Genomic DNA, 20,550 nt, shown 5'->3' on the forward strand with positions numbered 1-20,550 from the left:
AAAGAGTATTTTTTGATAAATGTATCTTTATGAAAAAAGAGGAATTCCCATGATATTCGAGATCCAAGTAATTAAATGTTAAAAGAGAAATTTTTGGCATAATTCAAAAAATGAGTATTTATCAAAAGCAAAATTTTGAGTATTATCATTTGTTTTATTGAGAAATATGGGTAGAATTGATTTTTATAAATACCATGAATCTTTTATTTAAAAAAGAAGAATATTGAGTATATCTTATATGAGAAATTTGAGAAAGAATGTGAAAATATCCATAGAGAAAACTTGGATAATTCTTAATCAAAAAAGGGAATTTGGAATCCCTCGGAGGATCAAGGATCCAATAAGAAAACAGAAGTTTAGAATTAATCCTCACATTAATGAAGCTTAAGGAATGAAAATACAATACGTAAATGCTCTTTCCGAGTTTTTAGTATTCAATTCTGATAAGGTTTATTTTTCCTTTTTAAACCTTCAACAACACTCTGATACTTAGATTTAATGGGATTGAGAAAAATTACCTTTAACTAAGCTAAGCAATTGGCAGAAACTTAGAAAAGTCCTATCAGTATCAAAAGTAGAGAAACCATACTAAAAATGGATGTGATGAGATGTGAATGGATGTGACGAGATGTGAATGAATGTGATGTGATGTAAATGGATGTGAATATGATGTGATGATATATGAATGGGTGTGATGATATGTGAATGGATGTGATGAGATGTGAATGGATGTGATGAGATGAGAATGGATGTGATGTGATGTAAATGGATGAGAATGAGATATGATGATATGTGAATGGATGTGATGAGATGTGAATGGATGTGACGAGATGTGAATGGATATGATGTGATGTGGATAGATATGAATGTGAATAAATGGATGGATGTGAATGAATGTGACGAGATGTGAATGGATAAGATGTGATGTGGATAGATATGAATGTGACTGAATGGATGGATGTGAATGAATGTGATGAGATGTGAATGGATGAGGTGTGATGTGGATGGATGTGAATGTGATGTGATGTGGATTTGGGTAGATGTGAATGGATGTGATGTGATGTGGATGGATGTGATGTGATGTGGATGGATGTGATGTGGATCTGGGTAGATGTGAATGGATGTGATGTGGATTTGGGTAGATGTGAATGGATGTGATGTGATGTGGATCTAGGTAGATGTGAATGGATGTGATGTGGATTTGGGTAGATGTGAATGGATATGATGGATGTGAGATGAGATGTGAATAGATGTGAATGTGATGTGAATGGATGAGATATGATGTGGATGGATGTGATGTGATGTGAATGGATGGATGAGATGTAATGTGGATGAATGAGATGTGATGTGGATGAATGAGATGTGATGTAATGTGGATCTGGGTAGATATAAATGGATGAGATGTCATGTGGACATATGTGATGTGACATGATGTGGACCTGGATATATGTGAATGGATGAGATGTCATGTGGATGGATGTGACGTGATGTGATGAGGATAGATAGGGATACATGTGATGAGATGTAATATGATGTGATTAGATGATAATGGATGAAGGACGATGGGAATAGATATGATTGGATGTGGAATAAGCAATGTAAATTGATGTAGAAGAATGAGGAATAACGAGAAATGATGTGGCACAATGTGGAAAGATGAGAGTTCGTTAGAAACTATATTTATGAAACCTATTTTTAAATGACTGTTTTATGTCAAGAATGTTGGGAGAAGCATTTTGACTATCTTGTCGATTATGGTCATGAGTGACGACCCAAGTGAAAGTTGCAACAGCTGACGGAGAGTCAATAGGGGATGTCTCTCGTGGTGGCAAGGTCGACCGAGGTCTTGACCAACCTCGATTCGATTTAAATGGTGAGCTTCCGACGGTGGATAAGGGACCAAGGAAGCGGCCTATGAGTGAAGCACTAGGTGACCTGCGAAGGAGCCTAGAGGGTGCTGACCATACGATGCTCGGGCTCTGGGTCACGGAAGATACCCACGCGTGCGTCGAGGAAGAAAATGGAATAAGGAGTTAGAGTTGTTTTTTTAACACGGGCATGGATCTGGTTGATTGGCCTTGCTGGTCTTCAAAACGGATGAGTCCATGACTCTTTTATATGGATCTTATTGGTTGATCTTGCTGATCTTCAAACGTAGAGTCCATCTGGATTTTCTTATGTGATTATTATTTGCAGATACTATGAGCTAGGAACTATTGAACAGGCCCCTCAGTGAGCAGGTGGTGAGTGTTCTGGTTGCCAATGATGCCATAGGTACACAGATGAAGGAATGATTAGAAATTGGAATTCAAGCTAGATATTTTGGAGGATTATGATTAGTGATACTATGGTTTCATTAAAAGATTGTTTTAAAGACAACTGAATCTGTGAAATAGGCAATTTCATATTGGGTGTGTAAGTGGTGTGACTATTTTGAATTACGCCTGAAGCATCGGCTAGGGGGCCTGAGAACTCTTTTCCTTGGTACCCGTGGCAAAACATAACCAATTTTCTAAATGGATCCTATCAATACAGTGGTTGGCTAACCCATGGAATCGGATGGGGTTAGGCTGGATTGATGGATCCTAAAACTAGACTAAATTATGTTAAGTTACGATAGTTGAATTAAATCATGGTGGATAATCCTTGTTCTATGGAAAAGAATCAATGGCTGTGCCTCTTGATGAGGAAAAAAGCGTTGGTCTCTATGATCCAAGTGCAAGTTCCTCCCTTGATCCGGCCATGTGACCTGCTAGTTCGATCGAAATGAAAAAGGAAATTTTAAGGCTCTTATCTACGTTAGAATAATTTTTCCTAGAGGAATCGCCTATGCTTTCTGGGCAAGGAAAGTTTTTTTGGGTTTGGTTTTGGAAGAACCGAGAGATTAGTCTCTCTTGTCCAGATATTCATGGGTGAGGCCCTGAGTGGGAGACTCTGTCCTGCACAAGAAGAAGTGCTACTTCTACTGCTGCTAGCACCCCATTACTCATTGCGCAGAGGGGGCAGGGATCTTTCAGGGATAAAATTTGTGGAGACCTGTGCTTTTTAGAAGCTGCCTCCTTGCTTTATGGCACCCTCCTACTGTTTGCACTCCACCTCCCTAATTTATGAAGGCCACTGCCTACTTTTTGAACCCCACAAATGTAGGAATGAGGGAGATAAGCCTAGTTGCCCCCTACTTTTGGAGGAGACCAAATGTGCACACTCCTCTCTTCCTATTGGTCCATTGCTAATGAAGGTAATTAACAACAAAGGGCCCAAAAGATGCCTAAAGGTTTCCTAATGATCTCTTCGCACATTCCTATAGGCACCACATAAAACTTTCCATCCAAGGGATTATTTCCAATGTGGAACAAAAGTGTCACTGTGCCTACGCAGTGAACTTCTTGAGATGCCACTGTTGGTGACCGTGGGACATGAGTGTCTTTCAATGGGGGTTGCCCAAGGCAAAGCTATGTGTCATGAGACATTAAATTGTAATTACCCCGGTATCAACAAGAGCTAATTTTTGGTCGAAGCTTGTCAGGGTGGTCATTCCTAACCATAACCAAGCAGGCTTCACCTCCCACTCTTCTTCTTCAAGGTCTACCACTTGGGCCATGTTGACCACTATATTTTTCTACCTAAGTTTGGTTTGCCTCACTTTAGCCTCTTGTTGGGCTACGTGTTTCATTTCTTTGTGGTCCTTTTTTCTTTGTTTTTTTTGTCATGAATGGCCCTTAGGGTGGTTTCGGTTAGGGGGCCATAGTAGCGTTTTAATTTGCTACCATTGAAATATCCCACCATTTTGACATCGTCAAGTGTCTCTATGTGCATAGCGCCTTGCGGGGTTATCTTAGTGAATAGGAAGGGTCCTAAGCCTCTAAGATTGAGTTTCTTTTTATGTGTTTTTATGCTAAAGAGGAGGACCATGTGACCCTCATTCATTTTCTTATCGTTCATCTGGTTATCGAGCCATTGTTTACATCTTAGCTTTTATACAATTATGCTATATATAGCTTAGGAGGCATGTTTCATCAAGCTTTTCAAGATCGAGCAAGCAACAGCCTAAGACATTCCCCGTGAGTTTTTCTTGTACAACAATGTGTAAGCTGGCGACCAAGAACTCCATTGGCATAACCGCTTCAGTACCATAGGTCAAACTGAAGGGTGTGGAATTGGGAACTACCTTGTAGGAAGTTTGATAGGCCCAGAGTGCTGTCGGCGGTAACTTTTGTTCCCAATTGTTGCAGCTGGCCTCAACAGTTTTGGTGAGAATGGCACACAAAGCTTTGTTAGTGCTTTCTACTTGGCCATTTGCTTGGGGGTAATATGGGGAAGATTTTCTATGAGTGACAAGGAATTCTTGTAAGAGGAGTTGGATTACCTCATTAATTAAGTGTATTCCATTGTCGCTCACAAGATCAAGGGGGCAACCGAAGCGTGTGATTACTGACTCATATAGGAATTTTGTAATAGAGCGCGTATTAACTTTTTACGGGTAGCTTGAGCTTCTACCCATTTGGTGCAATAGTCTATGGTAGTGATTATATATCTAGCTTGAGTGTACCTAGCCGGCGGACTTATAGGCCCAATAAAATCAATGCTCCACTTTTCGAATGGTTGCAAGGACACAACAAGGTTTAGGGGCATGCTATCCTTAAAGCGGGGGATCGCCGTTCGTTGTCATTCATCGTACCATTTGACGTATTCTATTGCATTAGCCAATAAGGTGGGCCACCCCCATAACCTGGCTATGAGGACTTTCGTGCAGTGATATCTGCTGCAAAGTGCCCACCACCATAGGGAGAGTGAGCTTGAGTCTCAAAGAGAGACATACTTGTCTTCAAGGACACAACATCTAATAATCTTGTCTTTCCCTTACTTGTAGAGCTGGCCTACAATGAGTTGGTAGGAGATCTCCTGTTTAATGAGGCATCGGACACGGTCCTTATTTAGGAGGGGGTCAACTGGTAAGCCATTGGTTATAAAGTGTGCTACCTCCTCGGCCCCAATCAGGAATTAAACATAATTGAAATAAGGTGGCATCTGGTAAATCATCATCAACTCCCACCGGTGGCTCGCCATCATTGGGGATTCTTGACATGTGGGTGGTTTGCCAGGACATGCAGTGAGCCCTTCCTCACTGTGATAGTGAAGTTGAACTCAAGCAAGATCAGCCACCTGGTGATTCTTCCTATTGTACATGGCTTGTTTACCAAGTATAGAAGAGATTTATGGTCTACAAAAAGAAAGTAAATTTGGTCGCCAAGAGATAATGGACAAAACTTCTTAATGGTCCAACCCTTCTCTTTCAGTCGTGGTATAATTTCTTTCAGTCGTGGTATAATTTCTTTCGGCCTTGTTTAGTTGGTAGCCTGGCAAAGATGATGAGAAAATCCATCTTGTGTTTGCCAAGCTGGGCTAGCACACATCCAACAACAAAGGCAGAGGCATCGATGTGGACATGAAAGATAATGTCCCAGTTGGGGGACATTAGAATAAGATCACTTTGCCAAGGCTTTCTTGAGGGTCATATAAGATTGTTGGCATTCCTCCATCCACTCAAGAGGATCAAGAGTTCGTAAAGAGGTTAAACTATATCGGCATACATAAAAATGAAACGCTGATAATAGCCAACATGTCCCATGAAACACTAGACTCCCTTCAAATTGGTGGGTGGGGGCAGCTCAAGGAGGAGCCGCACCTTACTATCGTTCGTGGGAGATTCCATATTAGGAGACAATGTGTTCAAGGATGACTCCATGCCTCACATAGAGGTCATCCATAAAGACCTCAAGGACTTTATGAAGATATTCCTTATAGACCGTACTACCCATTAGTCACTGGAAGGTACCAGGGGCATGGTCAGCCCGAAGGGCATGACACGGTATGCTTAAGTGCCCCATTTTGTGGTAAAGGCTGTTTTGTACTGGTCTTTGGGGTCTATCAACACCTGGTTGTAGCCGGAGAATCCATCAAGGAAGCTGTAGGCTCCCTTTCCCGCTGTGACTCGTTCGAGTACATGTTCAGTGAAGGGTAAGGGATAGTGATCCCGTATGGTGGTGGCATTGACCTTTTTGAGGTCCACACACACTCTTACCTTTCCATTCATTTTCGGCACCATCACTATGGGTGATACCCATTATGTGTACTCTATTTCGTAGATGAATCCGGCATCAATGAGTCTATTGATTTCTTCTTGGACTATCTTGGAATACTTTGGGTTCATAGGATAAGCCCTTTGTTTGACTAGTCTCGCTCCATTGACCATCAAAATGTTAAATTTGCAGCATTGTGATGAGCTATGGTGGATCAAATGAAAGAATCAACATAATTAGTAAGTGATTAGATGATGATTAAGATAAGATTAGTGAGCAATTAATCTAATAGCTTAATGTAGGCATGGATAATCAAAAACCATCAAATTCTCATTAGGCCAATGCCTCAATTTATAGGTTGTACATCCACAAGATGCCAATCATCTAATCCCGTTGATTTCTCCTTGATTTGTGCCACCTCCCCTATATCTGGGGTGGGGCACCTTTTCTTAGAATCTTTCCACACCCCTATGTTCACTCATGCTACCCTTGATTCTCTCATCACCTTTTCACTGCTACCCACTTAATTACAGACTCCCTTTTATAGTGTCTTGCTAAGGGCTTGTTCCCGCACACACCCATTCACTTACATATTTCAACACCTCCCCTCAAGTGAATAACTCTAGCACACCTGGACCCTATACCAAGTTTCCCTCTTACTTGGTATCCCGTGACTAGTGCCTCAAGTCCCTAACTCATAGTCCTTGACACTCTCTCTCTATGTGTCCAAGGCTACTACAAGTGCCTGAGACCTTGACTAAAGTGCTCGCACATACATCTACCACATGGCATACATCATCGGTGGCTCAGAGGTGGTTTTACTCTATTGGAGCAGGCTACATTGGGTTGTGGGGTTTCTCTCTCTTTCTCTCTCAGAAAAGATGTCCTGACTCCTCTTCCTTTAGGAGTCTCCATGAAGTTTGCCGATGTCGATCCTTCTTGATTTGGTTTGTTATAGCAGTCTCTAGCCATCTGTCATGGCTTCCCATAGTTGTGACAAGTGAAGGTCCTTCCTCTTCCCCTGCCTCTTCCTCGTCCTCATCCTCATCCTCGTGAGAGTCCTCCTCAGGTGTAGAATGCTCTCTCCTCTCCAGTTGTTGGGTCCAACTCTTTCTTCTCTTCCCCTGCCTCTTCCTCGTCCTCATCCTCATCCTCGTGAGAGTCCTCCTCGGGTGTAGAATGCTCTCTCCTCTCCAGTTGTTGGGTCCAACTCTTTCTTCTCTTTGACTTTGTTCTCTTACTCTCTAGTAGAGCTCCTTCTATCTCATGTAGCTTCAATTCTAGTACATTCTTTAAGGTTGCCACAATGTTCTCATAATCTCCTTTGTCCACACTCTTCAGAAGCACTGCTAGTGCCTCATCATCCTCTACCTTCTTACCAATGGTTGCCAGTTGTTGCTTAATGCTTTTGTATTTGTTCAAGTGTGTGGTTAGAGATTCACTTTCCTTTATGTCAATTTTGTAGAATTGCATTAGCAAACTTATCTTTGAATTTTTTTCTTGAGTGCCAAATAATTTATTAAGTTCATCCCATGGATCCTTAGCTTGTTGTATCCCTGCAATATGGTAAATGATTTCATCATTTAAACTGAGTGCAATGAGTCCTAATGCTTTCTCATTCATGCTCTTCCACTCAGTTTAAATGATTTCATCATTTAAACTGAGTGCAATGAGTCCTAATGCTTTCCCATTCATGCTCTTCCACTCATTCTCCCTATGCTTCTCTGGACATTCATCTCTTCCCTCAACTAGCCCCCATAGATTCTTCCCCATGAGTAGATACATGGTCTTTGTTTGCCATGTATGGAGCTGCTCCACATTAAATTTAGCTATTTCTTGTGCATTTCTCATGTGATGTGAAGGGGGTCTTACCTCTTGATCCAATTCAAGATTCGAGGGTAGTGTCTACCCTTTACAACTTCAATTTGATGTTTAATGATGATAACAACAAGTTTATCAGCATGAATTCGCCAAAAATTACATAAAGCCAAGGGTAACTGATCTCTGTACTTAATGGTTGGAATATCAAACCATCTCCGAATTGCAATCTGAAGTGATAGGGATTTGTATCAAATACCCAATGGTAAATTTAAACCATCAATTACACCAAATATAGTGATTAGTGCTAATTAATCATTGATTAGTAAAATAGTCTCTTGTTTTGTGTGTAAAAAATAGAGTGTGCGGGGAGGCCAGATCTGGTGCCTTAGAGTTCAAATGAGCTCAAATCATTTCAAAGGCATCAATAGCAGTTAGTCTAGTAGAAGATCAAGCCAAGAAACAAAGGATTCGACCAAACATTGAATGCTTAGTCTCTGTTTTACCAAAGTCACTTTGCGAATTTGATGTAGAGCTTGATGCCAATTCTCCTTGAGGAATTTCTCAAATTAGAGATCACCAACATGTAGAGCACCCTTGAAAACCCCTGGGGCTACGAGGAATTAGATCAATTCCTTTTGTGTAAGTGTAGATCTACAAATCCCTTCAAAAACTTAGCTCTGGCAAAATTACGAATTTCTCCATATCTTTGCGGTGGTTTGACGAGTTGAGGTGATGGGCTAGAGCAAAGGGATTGTGGCTAGCTATGGCTAAAGGCTTTTGAGCTAATGTTGAGCCTAGAGGGAGAGGGAGCTCCTCCACCAGCTGGGGGTGCAGAGGTTAGTTGAAAATAGACTAAATTATGGATTAACTCTTAATTATGATTAGTAGAGTAATTAGCAAGGTAATTAGGCTCAAAAATCAGATGAATCCTAAGCTTGGCTCTGATACCATGTTAAATTTGCAGCATTGTGATGAGCTATGGTGGATCAAATGCAAGAATCAATATAATTAGCAAGTGATTAGATGATTAAGATAAGATTAGTGAGCAATTAATCTAATAGCTTAATGGAGGTATGGATACTCAAAAACCAGCAAATTCTCATTAGGCCAATGCCTCAATTTATAGGTTGTACATACACAAGATTCCAAGCATCTAATCCCAGTGATTTCTCCTTGATTTGTGCCACCTCCCCTACATCTGCTGGGGGCACCTTTTCCTAGAATCTTTCCACCTCCCCGCACCTTTTCCTAGAATCTTTCCACACCCCTATATTCAGTCATGCTGCCCTTGTTTCTCTCATCATCAGTAGATACCTCTCACCTTTTCACTGCTACCCACTTAATTATAGACTCCCTTTTATAATCTCTTGCTAAAGGCTTGTTCTCGCATCGTTACAGAGGTCATCTCCAATGTATAATGGCCTCGGGTCTTCACCCGAGCCTGCCAAGCTAATTTCCTTTACCTTGGATGGACTATCATATGAGGTCCCTAGTTGTCTGTTGTGGAATCTTGGGCCGAGTTATATTGCACAAATTTGTCAGCCATCTAGAAGGTTTTGAAATGTTTGGTCTCTTCTGCCCTAGCACTTTCTTCTTCTATTAGTTTCTGGCTTTTTTTCCACCAGCACTAACTTCTTTATTACGTGCCTTGTGCATAGAGTGGCAAAGTTTTTCTGGTTTGAGTTTGGGATTAATGGATTCCATTGTCTTTGGTGTGGTAGTGTGGACTAGAAGAAGGGAGCTATTTGTGAACTCCTTTTGCCATATTTCGCTGAAGTGATCATGTGCTTCAACTGTCCCAACATATTTTAGCCAGTGGGTGTCTGCCAGTGGGTGTCTGAATCGTCAGGGAAAACATAGCATTTTGGACTAGGGAATCCATCAGGCTTGCGAGTTCTATGTGAGCATGTTCCCGTTGATGGTTCTGCTTTACTGGCATGTTTAGGTTCCTGAGTGGTTACATTTGGCAAGTATGCAAAGCTAGGCATGTAGAGAGATGTGATATCCTACTCATCGGGTTGTAGCAAACTTGTTTTCCGTGCATCTTGGAAGTATGTCTAGGGTAGCAAGGATATGTCCCGTGCATCTTGGAAGTATGTACAGGGTAGCAAGGATATGCATCCAATTCTCAGAGTCTTCTGGCTCCAAAAGAGGTGCACATTCCTTGCTATCTATTTAATTATCGAGTGTTTTATGGCACGTTTGACACAGATTGACTACAGTGGATCTGGTAATTGTTATTGAGTCCTCTGCAAAGGGTTTTCCACTCATGAGATGTACCTTCCACGTGCGTAGGTTGATCTTAAGTGTGTGATCTTTCCTTCGGATAAAGATATGGTCGGTATCCCAATTGTGGATCGTTTTGGTTTCCCTCTTGAAAGGTCGCCCAATGATGAAATCAGCTTACGTCCAATGATGGGGGTGCTAGTGATCTCGTGGGGTTCAATGAGTTTGTCTTCCTCTGACTCATTAGAGATGTCTAGCTTTATGGATTCTTGCATGCCTACCCCCGAGGCGTCCCTCTATCCAATCCTTCATATCCTTCCATAAGATTGGGCTACCTTGAAGCAATGGGGATCTGGATCTGAGAAGAGAGGACGGAAGAGAGACCAGCAATGTCTCTAGGAGCAGAGGATGTTCCATGAGGAAGGTTGCCTTGGCTTGTTCTCAAGCTCTTATTTTTATAAGCTATTTGGATGGGGATATCTGTGTCTATTCTTTTGAGATGGTCATCCCCCAGGTTTTTGAGATATTCAACTACTCGGTTTCCCTGGTGGGGGGTAGCTATCGTAGTGGGTGCTACTACTTGTGTTGGCCTGTGTGGGGGTGATTGGTCTAGGAGTTCTCTACTATATACCTAAGCCTCTTTAGTAGGTCTCATGTTGGAGATTGAAGGAAATGGCTCAAGGTAAGCAGTTGGAGACTCATCTTCTATTTGAGCTTGGTAGTCCCTAACCAATTCTTGGGCTGCTAAGAGTCTTTCCTTGTCCTCTATGGGATTAGGGTATTCGGCAACCTTTTTAGGGAGCTGGTTTTTAGTGTCAATCGGTTCCCTAGCTCAGGTGGCTAAATGTAGCAGATTTTCCTCTTTTGACAAAGAGGTTGATGCATGTGTGGTCATGCCATCTTCCAAACCACTCTTGATAACTACCTGGTTATCCCCTTTGCCAATTTTCATGGTTTTCTTTCTTGAGTGTCTAGTTGCTTGTGCTTGTTCAAGGACAAAAATTCTCCTAATGTCTAAAATGGATTCCCCTGAATCAGAAGTTCAAAATAAACTTTCCAACGTGCATTAGGAATGAATTGAAAATGATATAAGGGAACTTAGCCTAAGGGTATACATTTTTAGAAATTTTGGATTATGGTCCAATTAAGGTCCCAATGGGCCAATTAGATTAATCCAAGTGTTGGGATGAGATAAATCCAAAGAATTAAAGAAAATACCCAAAAATGAGTAAATGCTCATAAAAGATGAAGAGTTGACTGAGTACAAGGTTTATTAGTTAAAAATTAAGAGATATTAGTAAAAAATGAGATATTTTGGAGAAATGATGCATTTTTGACACCTTGGTAATAAGGAAAGGGAGACTCTTGAGGTAGGCGCCTTTTTCACATGTGTGGTTGGGTTTTTAAAGTTAAAAAAAAGTGATATTTTTATCTCTCCTCTCTCCTGGATCAAACTAGATCAAAGAGGGAACCAAACTGGTCCGAATCTTGTCCAAATTGAGTCAAACTGAAGCTATAAAATTCTAAAACCTAGTTGGACTTGGTTAGTGGCCTCCCTCACCTATAAATAGACCCTCATTCCTTTGTATTTTCATATTGGAGCTATACCATGCTAGTATTATCTTAAAATAATCATATTTCTATTATTCCTTAATTTTCCTCTTCTCTTGGGAGCTTGGAGCTTCTCTCTCTCTCCAACAACTCTTGAAGTTTTCTCTTCTCCTCTTGGTGGATCAGTTTATTGATTGGGGGCTTCACTACTAATTAAGAATCAAGCCAAACTTGGAGGTAAAACTAATTTTTATGATTTTTCAATTATCTTAATGACTTTCTTCTTCTCAACCCCTCTCAAGCTTGAGAAGCTTTCAAAATGATGGTTTTTATTCAAATCAAGCTTTCCCTAAGATTCTTAATGTCTAATTAGAAATAAGTTAATCTTTATGCTTATTTGTAATGCTTTCCTTAAGTAAATCTCTCTTAAAAAGAGTAATCATCTTTTTTTTTTTTGGAAAAACGATCCTTCTATTAGTTAATGAGAAGACGCCATAAGGCTACAAAGCTCACCTCACAAGGAGGGATAATATATACAGTGAACACCAGAGCTCCACCCCCGTGGCTGGCCGCTCTCTAGGGGGGCTACCTAGTAGTACATGTGGGAGGTGAGAAGAGCCAAACTGGAGGCCTGTAGTGCCAAGTGACATCCTCGCCTCTCAAGGTGAGGAAAGGGCCAGGCTGCCAAGTGCAGAGGAACGCCTTGCGGCGATCTCTCATGTGATCCGAGTCGCCCTGAAGTTTCCCCCTCAAGGTGTGAATGATGTCCACCCAGAGAGCCTGTATGACCTCCACCGGTGGAATCGCCTGGCGGTCTATGGCCTCCCTGCATCGGGCTCTCCATATGTGCCAAGCCGTCATGCTGCTGATCATCTCCCATCTGTGCCCGTCCCCCTCCTGGGAGACTGCCGAAGAGAAGTCTGGCGTCAGAACCACCGCCATCGCCCTGTCAGAGACCTGGATGGTCACACTGCCAGGGACGTCCTCGTATCCAAGAGACGGGCCGCTGTCCGTGGCCCAAGCCACCGCACCCCATGTCACCATCATCTCACCTGGCGAGCCTGCAAAAACCATCCTGAGAGCGCGCTGCCAGACCTGCTGTGCCTGTGGGCAATCCCATAAGCAGTGCCGCTGCGACTCCTGTGCATGGCCGCACCGAGGGTAGGACGCTGGGTGTCTGCCAAAAGCTAGCCAAGCCCCCACAGCCAGTCCTCTATGCGCTGTAAGCCAGAGAAAAAGCGTCACCTTCCGGGGCCGGAAGCTATCCCAAAGGCACTGCCAGAAGTCCCTAAGGAAGGCAGGGGAGAGCCCCTGTCGCCGCCAATGCTCGGCCGCCGCCGGGGTGCCCTCTATCTTGTGCCTCTGGATCCGCCGCCCCAGCCTCGCTGTGTACTGAAAAAAGGGGGTGCCTGGGCTGGTAGGGGCCGAATAGGGATCTCGCCAAAGCCACTCGCCTGGATCCCACTGAGGCGAATACGAGGCCTGCTGTCCCAAGCCCATAATCTCCAAGAATAGTCCTCCCCTATCGAGGCCGGTGAGGGGTCTACATGCCACTGTCTCTGATGAAAGCCGACCACCCGCACCCTCTGAAAGATACCTCCCTGGAACTCATCCAAATCCAGTCGGGTCCTCTGAAGCTGGCCTCCCTCTCCCACCTCGAAGGTGAGTGGGGCGACTCTCTTTGCTGAGCCACAGACCGCTAGAAGGATCTCATGCCGAGTAAAGATGCCCATCCACTGTGGAGGGTGGAGGGTCCTGTACTGGAGTCCGCCACTCCCGAGGGATGGCCGCCTCAATGTCCTGCCTCATCAACTCTCTGCCCCTCATCTCGCTAAGTCTCCTCTCCTGAACCTCTAGAGGCAGCTGCTAAAAACATATCCAGTCGTCTAAGGACTGGGCTGGGCCGGAGCTCAACGGGCCCCACGACACATGAGATCGCGATCCAACCATATGACCACTGGGAAGTCGGATCAAGGGGTTCCAGATCAATGGCTGCCTCAGGCGCTCCTCATCGGTGCCCGGGGGAGTCTGGAAGAGTGACAGCCTCAGATGCTCCCAGGCCCTCAGAAGGCTAGCTGCAAAACGCTCCTCGAAACCAAGGCCCACTCCTCTGGATCGATGCTCTGTAAAGATCCACCTGATGCTAGGGGTCCAGGGGCCGCTAAGAGAAGGAGTGCGGTTGAGAATCCTGGAAACAAGAAACTCCTTCCACGGCTCAGCGCGCCTGGTAGGAGGCCACGAACCACCAACTTGCCAAGCAAAGCTCAGCTCTGACAAATAGGATCAACTATGGCCAGGCCGCCTCTCTCCCTTGGCTGAGTGATCACAGCCCATGCCTCCTTGGCCCTGGCGGGCCGCCCGTCGCCACCGGACCAAAGAAAGTTCCTGATGAGCCTCTGCACCTGGCCAATGCACACCCGAGAGAAGGCCCAGCAAGAAGTGATGTACCACATGGTAGCAAGCAGAACCTGGTTGGCCACAACCACTCGGCCAGCCAAAGATAAACGAGAATACAGAAGCTTCTTCCGAATGCTCAGAAGAAGGGGGGCTATCTGCTGCTCCGGAGATATGTCAATGCCCACATAGCATCCCAAATAGCGCACTGTAGTGCCGGGGGCCAGCAACCCATCAACTGGCCTCCAAGTCGGGGGGGCACAGAACTGACCCACAACCCACACAACTTGTGCCAGTTGATCAAAGCGCCCGAAGCTCTGCAAAACCTGTCCATGGCTGAGGCGAAGCGGCGGAGGTTCTCCTCCCGTCCCTGAAGATAGACAGCAGTGTCATCCGCAAACTCCGAGTCTAGGAGCTCCTCCGAAGTGCGGATGGGGAGCTGGAGGCCCCGCAAACCTGTATCCTGTGCCGTCAAGAAAGTGCTCATGGCCTCCGCCACAGAAAGAAAAAGAAAGGGCGCCAAGGGGCACCCCTGCCGCACCGAGCGCGAGAGCTGGAACCTCTCTCCATGCATGCCCTGTATCAGCACCTGGCTATGAGCCGATGTGTAGAGTGCAGAGACCCCACGGATCCACTGAGGGGGGAAGCCCATCCTCTCCATAGTGCCTTCCAAGAAGGCCCAGTCCACCCGATCATATGCCTTCTCGAAGTCGAGAAGGAGCACTGCCAGATCTTCCTGCCGAAATCTAGCCAAAGCCGTAGCCTCCCAGAAAGAGAAGATGTTATCCAGGATGCTCCTATCCTAGATGAAGCCTATCTGCGTGGAGTGGATGATGTCCGGAAGGTGAGGCTGAAGCCGCCTGCTGATTGCCTTAGCTAGGACCTTGTAGGCCGTGCCTAGCAAGGTGATTGGTCTCCACTGTCTAATCTCCAGTCTGTCTCCTCCCTCTTTGGGGATCAAGTGAATCAACCCCTCTGCCATGCTGTCCAGCATGTCTCCCGACTCCATGATCTCCTGGAATGCCAATCTGAAGCCTCTATGCAAAAGACCCCAGTACCTCTGGAAGAAAGCCACTGAGAGACCGCCCTCTCCTGGGCATTTGCCCCGAGGAAGTGCCTGAAGAGCCGCCTCCAGTTCCGCATCCGAGAAGGGGGAGAGAAGGGAGTGCTGCAAATGGGCCGGCACAACCGGTCTCGTGAAGCTCCAGACTGCCTCCCGAGCCTCTCTCACCCTGTCAACTGCTGGCTTAGCAGAGAGTAGATCCCTGTAAAAATCTGTGGCGATCGCCCGAACCCTGGGGGGATCCACCACTACCTGGCCATCAGCCTACCGAAGACGCCTGAGACCCTCTCGTCTCTGAAGCGAGGCCCTGTCACCTCAAAGAAATCCCGAGTCACTCTGTCTCCGGCCTGTGTCCAAAAAGATGCCCGAGCATGGAATCGAAACTCCACCCTCCTCTCCTCGATGGATCTGATCTCTGTGCGAGCTGACTCCATCTGCTCTGAAATCCAAGGGCTCGTAGGATCCCTCTCCTGAAGTCTCTGAAGGGAAGCTAGACTCCTCCGTAGGCTCCTCTCCTGCTCTCTGAAAGCCTCCAGACGGTCCAGGGCAGCCTGTCTGAGCATCCTACTGATCTCCTGCAAACCCCTGTCAAGATTGCTGGCTGCCGATCCTCTCCTGAACTGAAGCTCCCGCCAGACCTGCTCAACTCTGGTCGCAATCTCGGGCTCCTCTATGAGACAATCTGGAATCTGGATGCTCTGGCCTCGCTCTCCTCTTGTAGGGTCCTCGATCTGGAGAAGCACTGGAAAGTGATCTGAAAAAGAAGAGCCTGCAAGTATACCCACAGTGCCACCTCTATCGCAAGCCCACTCATCAATGTAAAACCTGTCGATGCGGGAAAGGTTAACTCATGTGGCCCGTCTATCCGAGCGCGAGAAAGATAAACTTCCCTGCATCCTGCCAAACTCCGAGAGAGTCCACGGATCCTGGCCTCTCACCTGCAGCACTAGCTCCTCCCAGGCAGCGAGCTCCGGCCCATGAATGGTCTCCTGGCTGCCCCCTATCCTGTCCTCTGCATCCTCCAGCATGTTGCAATCCCCCCCTAGGCACCAATGGTCTGCCATGGGGAGGGACTGCCTAATGGTGCTCCAGAACTCAGCTCTCCCGATCGCCCCATTAGTAGGGGCGTAGAAGTTGAGGAAGCCAATGCGGTCTTCCCCAACCCGAAGGATGATCCACTGCGCTCGACCCTGAACCAGAGTGCCAGAATCCACAACCTCGGATAGAAGCTGCTCGTCTCGCTGACTGAGATGCATACTCCACCCTGGTTCCCCTGGGAGCCATATGCCGGTGACCAAAAAGTGTGACTCCTGCCTGGCAAGATCTTCCCGTAGGTGCGGGTGCGCCCGGCAGAAAGGTGGTGCTCCTGGATGAAAAGGATACGAGAGCCCTCTGGATCTCTTGGCGAAGTCTGCCCCGACCAATGTAGCAGCGAGGTCCACCAAGACCCTGGATGTTCCATGAGACGATCCTCATGGATGAGCTATGGCAAGTGAAGCAGCCGCCACTGGCTCACCCCTCTCAGCCGGCCCGGATGAGCTGCGGGTGCGTCAATAAAGCGAGCCCAGAGCAGCGAGCCGAGAGCCAAAAAATCACACAGAATACAAAAATAAGAGCAAAAATCACACAGAATACAAAAATAGATTATCCCCTTCAAGCGAGCAGATTTGTGCTTGTGCTGCTCTCTAAAACATTGACATAACACTGAACTTAATTATTAAATGACTGAAAACATTGACATAACACTGAACTTAATTATTAAATGACTGAAAACATTGACATAACACTGAACTTAATTAAATCAATCAATATAAGTGTGTTATTTATATAGCGCACAGAGTACAAAAAGTTTAATTGATATTCTCAAAATATTCTCAAAACATTATAAGTATATCCTATAATTGTTGTGGGTGGCTCCTCTGAGATCTTGTGAGCATCTCTTTCAAAATATAATTAGGAATCTTTGGCTGATGGATATGCATATTATTGTTCACATCCTGTCCAAGAATCATCAGGAAAACAAAGTAGATATGTTTGCAGGCAAGATATGGTTTTCTTTTGACCAACCTATCATTGAATTCTGCACACGAACATATTGGGTGGTTCTGAATGGTTACTTCAATGGGTAGGGCTTCTTTGTTCTGGATTTCCCTCACTTTAAATATTTCCTTCTGCCCTTCCATTTGAACATGTCCTCCCATAATTTCTACATTCATATCTAACGCAGCACTGATCTGTGCATATGCAGCTTTAGATATACCTTTTCGATAGGGGTATTTTTGCTTATCTTCCTCAAGAATTTTTTGCTTGTTTTGTTCACTCTCTTGAAGCAAACTATTTGGAATCTGTACACCAATCTCAAATCCAGCTTTTACTAAATCATGAGCTTCCCTGACTTTCAAGTGTGTACCTGTTGCTATTGGCCAAACATTAGGAACACTTGCAGGTGGATGTAAGATTGTCTTTGTAGGCTTCCAAGTGTGTCGAACATCATTATTACAGAAATAGCAGTACTTTTCTTTCCTCCAAGAAGATAATTGACAATCACTCCAAAAGCATGGTGCCACTTCTCCGCCTCGTAGCTTTCTGCTACATTTTTTTCCTCCTACCCAATGGTTACATTCTACTCTATTGAAGATCGGAATCCTGCGCAATGCCCACTTTGTCTGATGAATATCTTGCTCTAATGATTGAAGTGCTACGTCACCTTCTTCTGGATTTATTGATGCTTGCCCTTTTTCATGCTTATCCACTGTCACATAAACAAACTCTGGTCGGTGGCTAGAGCTCCCTACATTCCCCTCATGGACCTCATGAAGTGGACGTTTAGCTCGAATAGTCTTTTTCTCACCCTTGAAATTTATCCTGTTTGTAAACATTGGAGTGCCCATCACTGCATCATCAATTGCCCTTGAAGTAGCAGCTGGAGAAGGGCTTGAAGTTTGTCTGGAAAGAGCTCTCTCAATTAATATCTCTAGGTCAGGCCCTCCACCTATATATTTTCCTTCCATAAAAGCCATTTGACGAGCACACTGGAAGTAAGCATTGATGAGATCTGAAACACATGCATCGTACAAACTAATTTTATGTTTGTATCCTTCTCCTGCTAGCCAACTAGCATGCTTGGCTTCAGAGAGGTTCGTCCGTGGTACCAGAGCATTTACAATAGGCTCACCATCCTGTTCATTGAAAACCAATTGCACAAAGATAAACCCAAACCAGTAGGTTTTTTAATTACTGCTATTGAATTAAGTTCATAGAAAAAAAAACATACATAACATACCTTAATAATAAAATGACCCCAACGACTTGCTCTATAGTGCCATCAACTAAGCCAACTATCTAGCTTGGGAATGTTTCTGTCTGCTGCCTTTCCTGTTGCCCACCATGCACGTATCTTACGGAATAGCACTAAAGCATCCTCTTTGGTTGGTGCAGTCCTCCACCTCTCACACATTTCATTGTGTTTTTCCATATGTTGAGCATATATATACTTTTGTGTATGCACTCGAAGATTGTCCTTCCAATGAAAAAGGCAAGATCTCTCCTTTCCTACCATCTCATCTCCATTGTTATATACTGACCTAATAGCATTCCAATTTGCACCTGCTTTGTCGGCCATGAAGCCAAAAAAGTTTGCTGATTTCCCAGTATGGTCGATCATAACTGCATTCAAATTTTCCCAAAACATTATCTGTGCTGTCTCATCCTCCTCTCTAAACTCACAAGTTGCAATTGTGAGTAGCTCTCCAATCCTGCAAGAAGAGTATTTGGACGATTATTGTATTGTAACAACTCAGTCGAACAGTCATTTCATTTTGAAAAGAGAATAAAAATTAAAACATACGTGTGATCATACACATGTGCACCCATTGTGTGCCAATCATTCTCCACTCGGTGTACATGATCAAAACAAACCCATGAATGTCGCAGGTCTCGATCCCCCGCAGCATCCATTCTATTGACAATATCAACGCCAGAGCCAGGGCCAGTTGTGGACATCTTGAAAAGATAGCACCTCTCATCACTTTTGGTTGCTTGCAAGGGAAACCTTGATCCGTGGAAGAACTGAAAGTGGCATTTTCTTTTTAACTCTAGGATAGCCTCAAATCCATCACCTAGTGCTCGACTTGTCTTTCGACTTTGCATTACCATCTGCTTCACCCTACATTTACCAAGTTGGTTAAGAAATTACATATATATATATATATATATATATATTCAATAGAGAAGAACTCACTTTTTGAGATTTATTAAAGATATTAGCTCTTGAGACATCTCCTGGAGTTCCCTCTCTGACATAAACTCTCCAATCACTTTATCATCGTCAGTGAAAGCCTTCAAAACGAACTCCCTGGCAACAATCATTTGTACCTTTCGTGGACCCGCATTATGGTCCATCTGAACAACACGAGCTACTAAGGCTTTAATGTTTCGCATAGATGCTCGACACATGCCTCTAGCAATTGTGTGTGTATGTTTCCCATAGTGAAGGAACAATCTACTATGGGAGTGATCTTTAGGCATAAAATAGTAGGCAGACACTGAACATGTTTTTATGCACATTGGAACATGCTTACAAAAGAAACACTCTAAGTTTCCATAACTTCCCAAAGCCAAACATCCTTCATTTGGGGATTTCAATAATTGGCCATTCCAATGGAGCCTATTCGGTGATTTGTTTCGAAATCGATAAGTGCATCTTTCATTCATACACTGGAAGGTACCCCCACAAAAACTCTTTCTCAAAATAAAAGATTTATTAGTTCTTGTTTGTGTCTGGGGTTTTGTCCATGCATTTCCTTCATATTTGTGCTCCATACCCTCCATGCCCTTCCCATCTAAAAGCTCATAAATGCAATTTTCTTCGTACTTCTTAGGGAGCTCCTTGACTTTTCCTTTGAATGTGCATTCATTTATAATATTATGGAATATGTCATTGGGCGGCAAAGTACGAACAATTTGGAAGGCAGATACTGCAGTGTCAAATGCAGGATCACCTTCCTCAATGTCAATTAAATTATCTGCATGCACCACCTTTTCCATGTCCTCTTCATCCAAGTCACTAGGAAAAAAATCAACAATCCAAAGTCAACAATTGAAACAAGAAAGATAACCTCACTATATTTTACCATGTTTCAAAAGTTGAAATCACTCACATAGGTGAGGTCTTGCTGCCAGATCCAGAAGGAATATCCCCAGGGGTAGGGAGTGGTGTTGATGTAATGGCTACTTTTGCAACATAAAATGATGACAGGGTATTATCTAAGATATAATACCCATGTTCACCAATCCCATGGTACAAGGGAATTGTCCCTATGCTCTCAAAACCATCATCAGTTTGCAATAGACCTTCAATAAAAATTTCATGTTCTGCACCTAGTTTTTCTTTCATTAATTCGGCTGATAATAAAC

General features: G+C 44.2%; 1 protein-coding gene across 1 annotated transcript; it reads right to left on the minus strand.

Annotated features, from left to right (window-relative positions):
• Positions 1-16,919: 16,919 nt before the first annotated feature.
• Positions 16,920-20,181, minus strand: LOC147611029 (uncharacterized). The gene is made up of 3 exons (XM_086785323.1): positions 19,959-20,181; positions 18,692-18,801; positions 16,920-18,314 (listed from the first exon to the last, which is right to left on the minus strand). Exons 1-3 carry the CDS (start codon positions 20,179-20,181, stop codon positions 17,031-17,033), a joined length of 1,617 nt encoding a protein of 538 aa, XP_086641449.1. The 3' UTR covers positions 16,920-17,030.
• Positions 20,182-20,550: the final 369 nt, after the last annotated feature.

The sequence above is a fragment of the Cibotium barometz genome, chromosome 48 (genome assembly GCF_041138505.1).
Source record: "Cibotium barometz isolate CiBa-2024 chromosome 48, ASM4113850v1, whole genome shotgun sequence".
Lineage (NCBI taxonomy): Eukaryota > Viridiplantae > Streptophyta > Polypodiopsida > Cyatheales > Cibotiaceae > Cibotium > Cibotium barometz.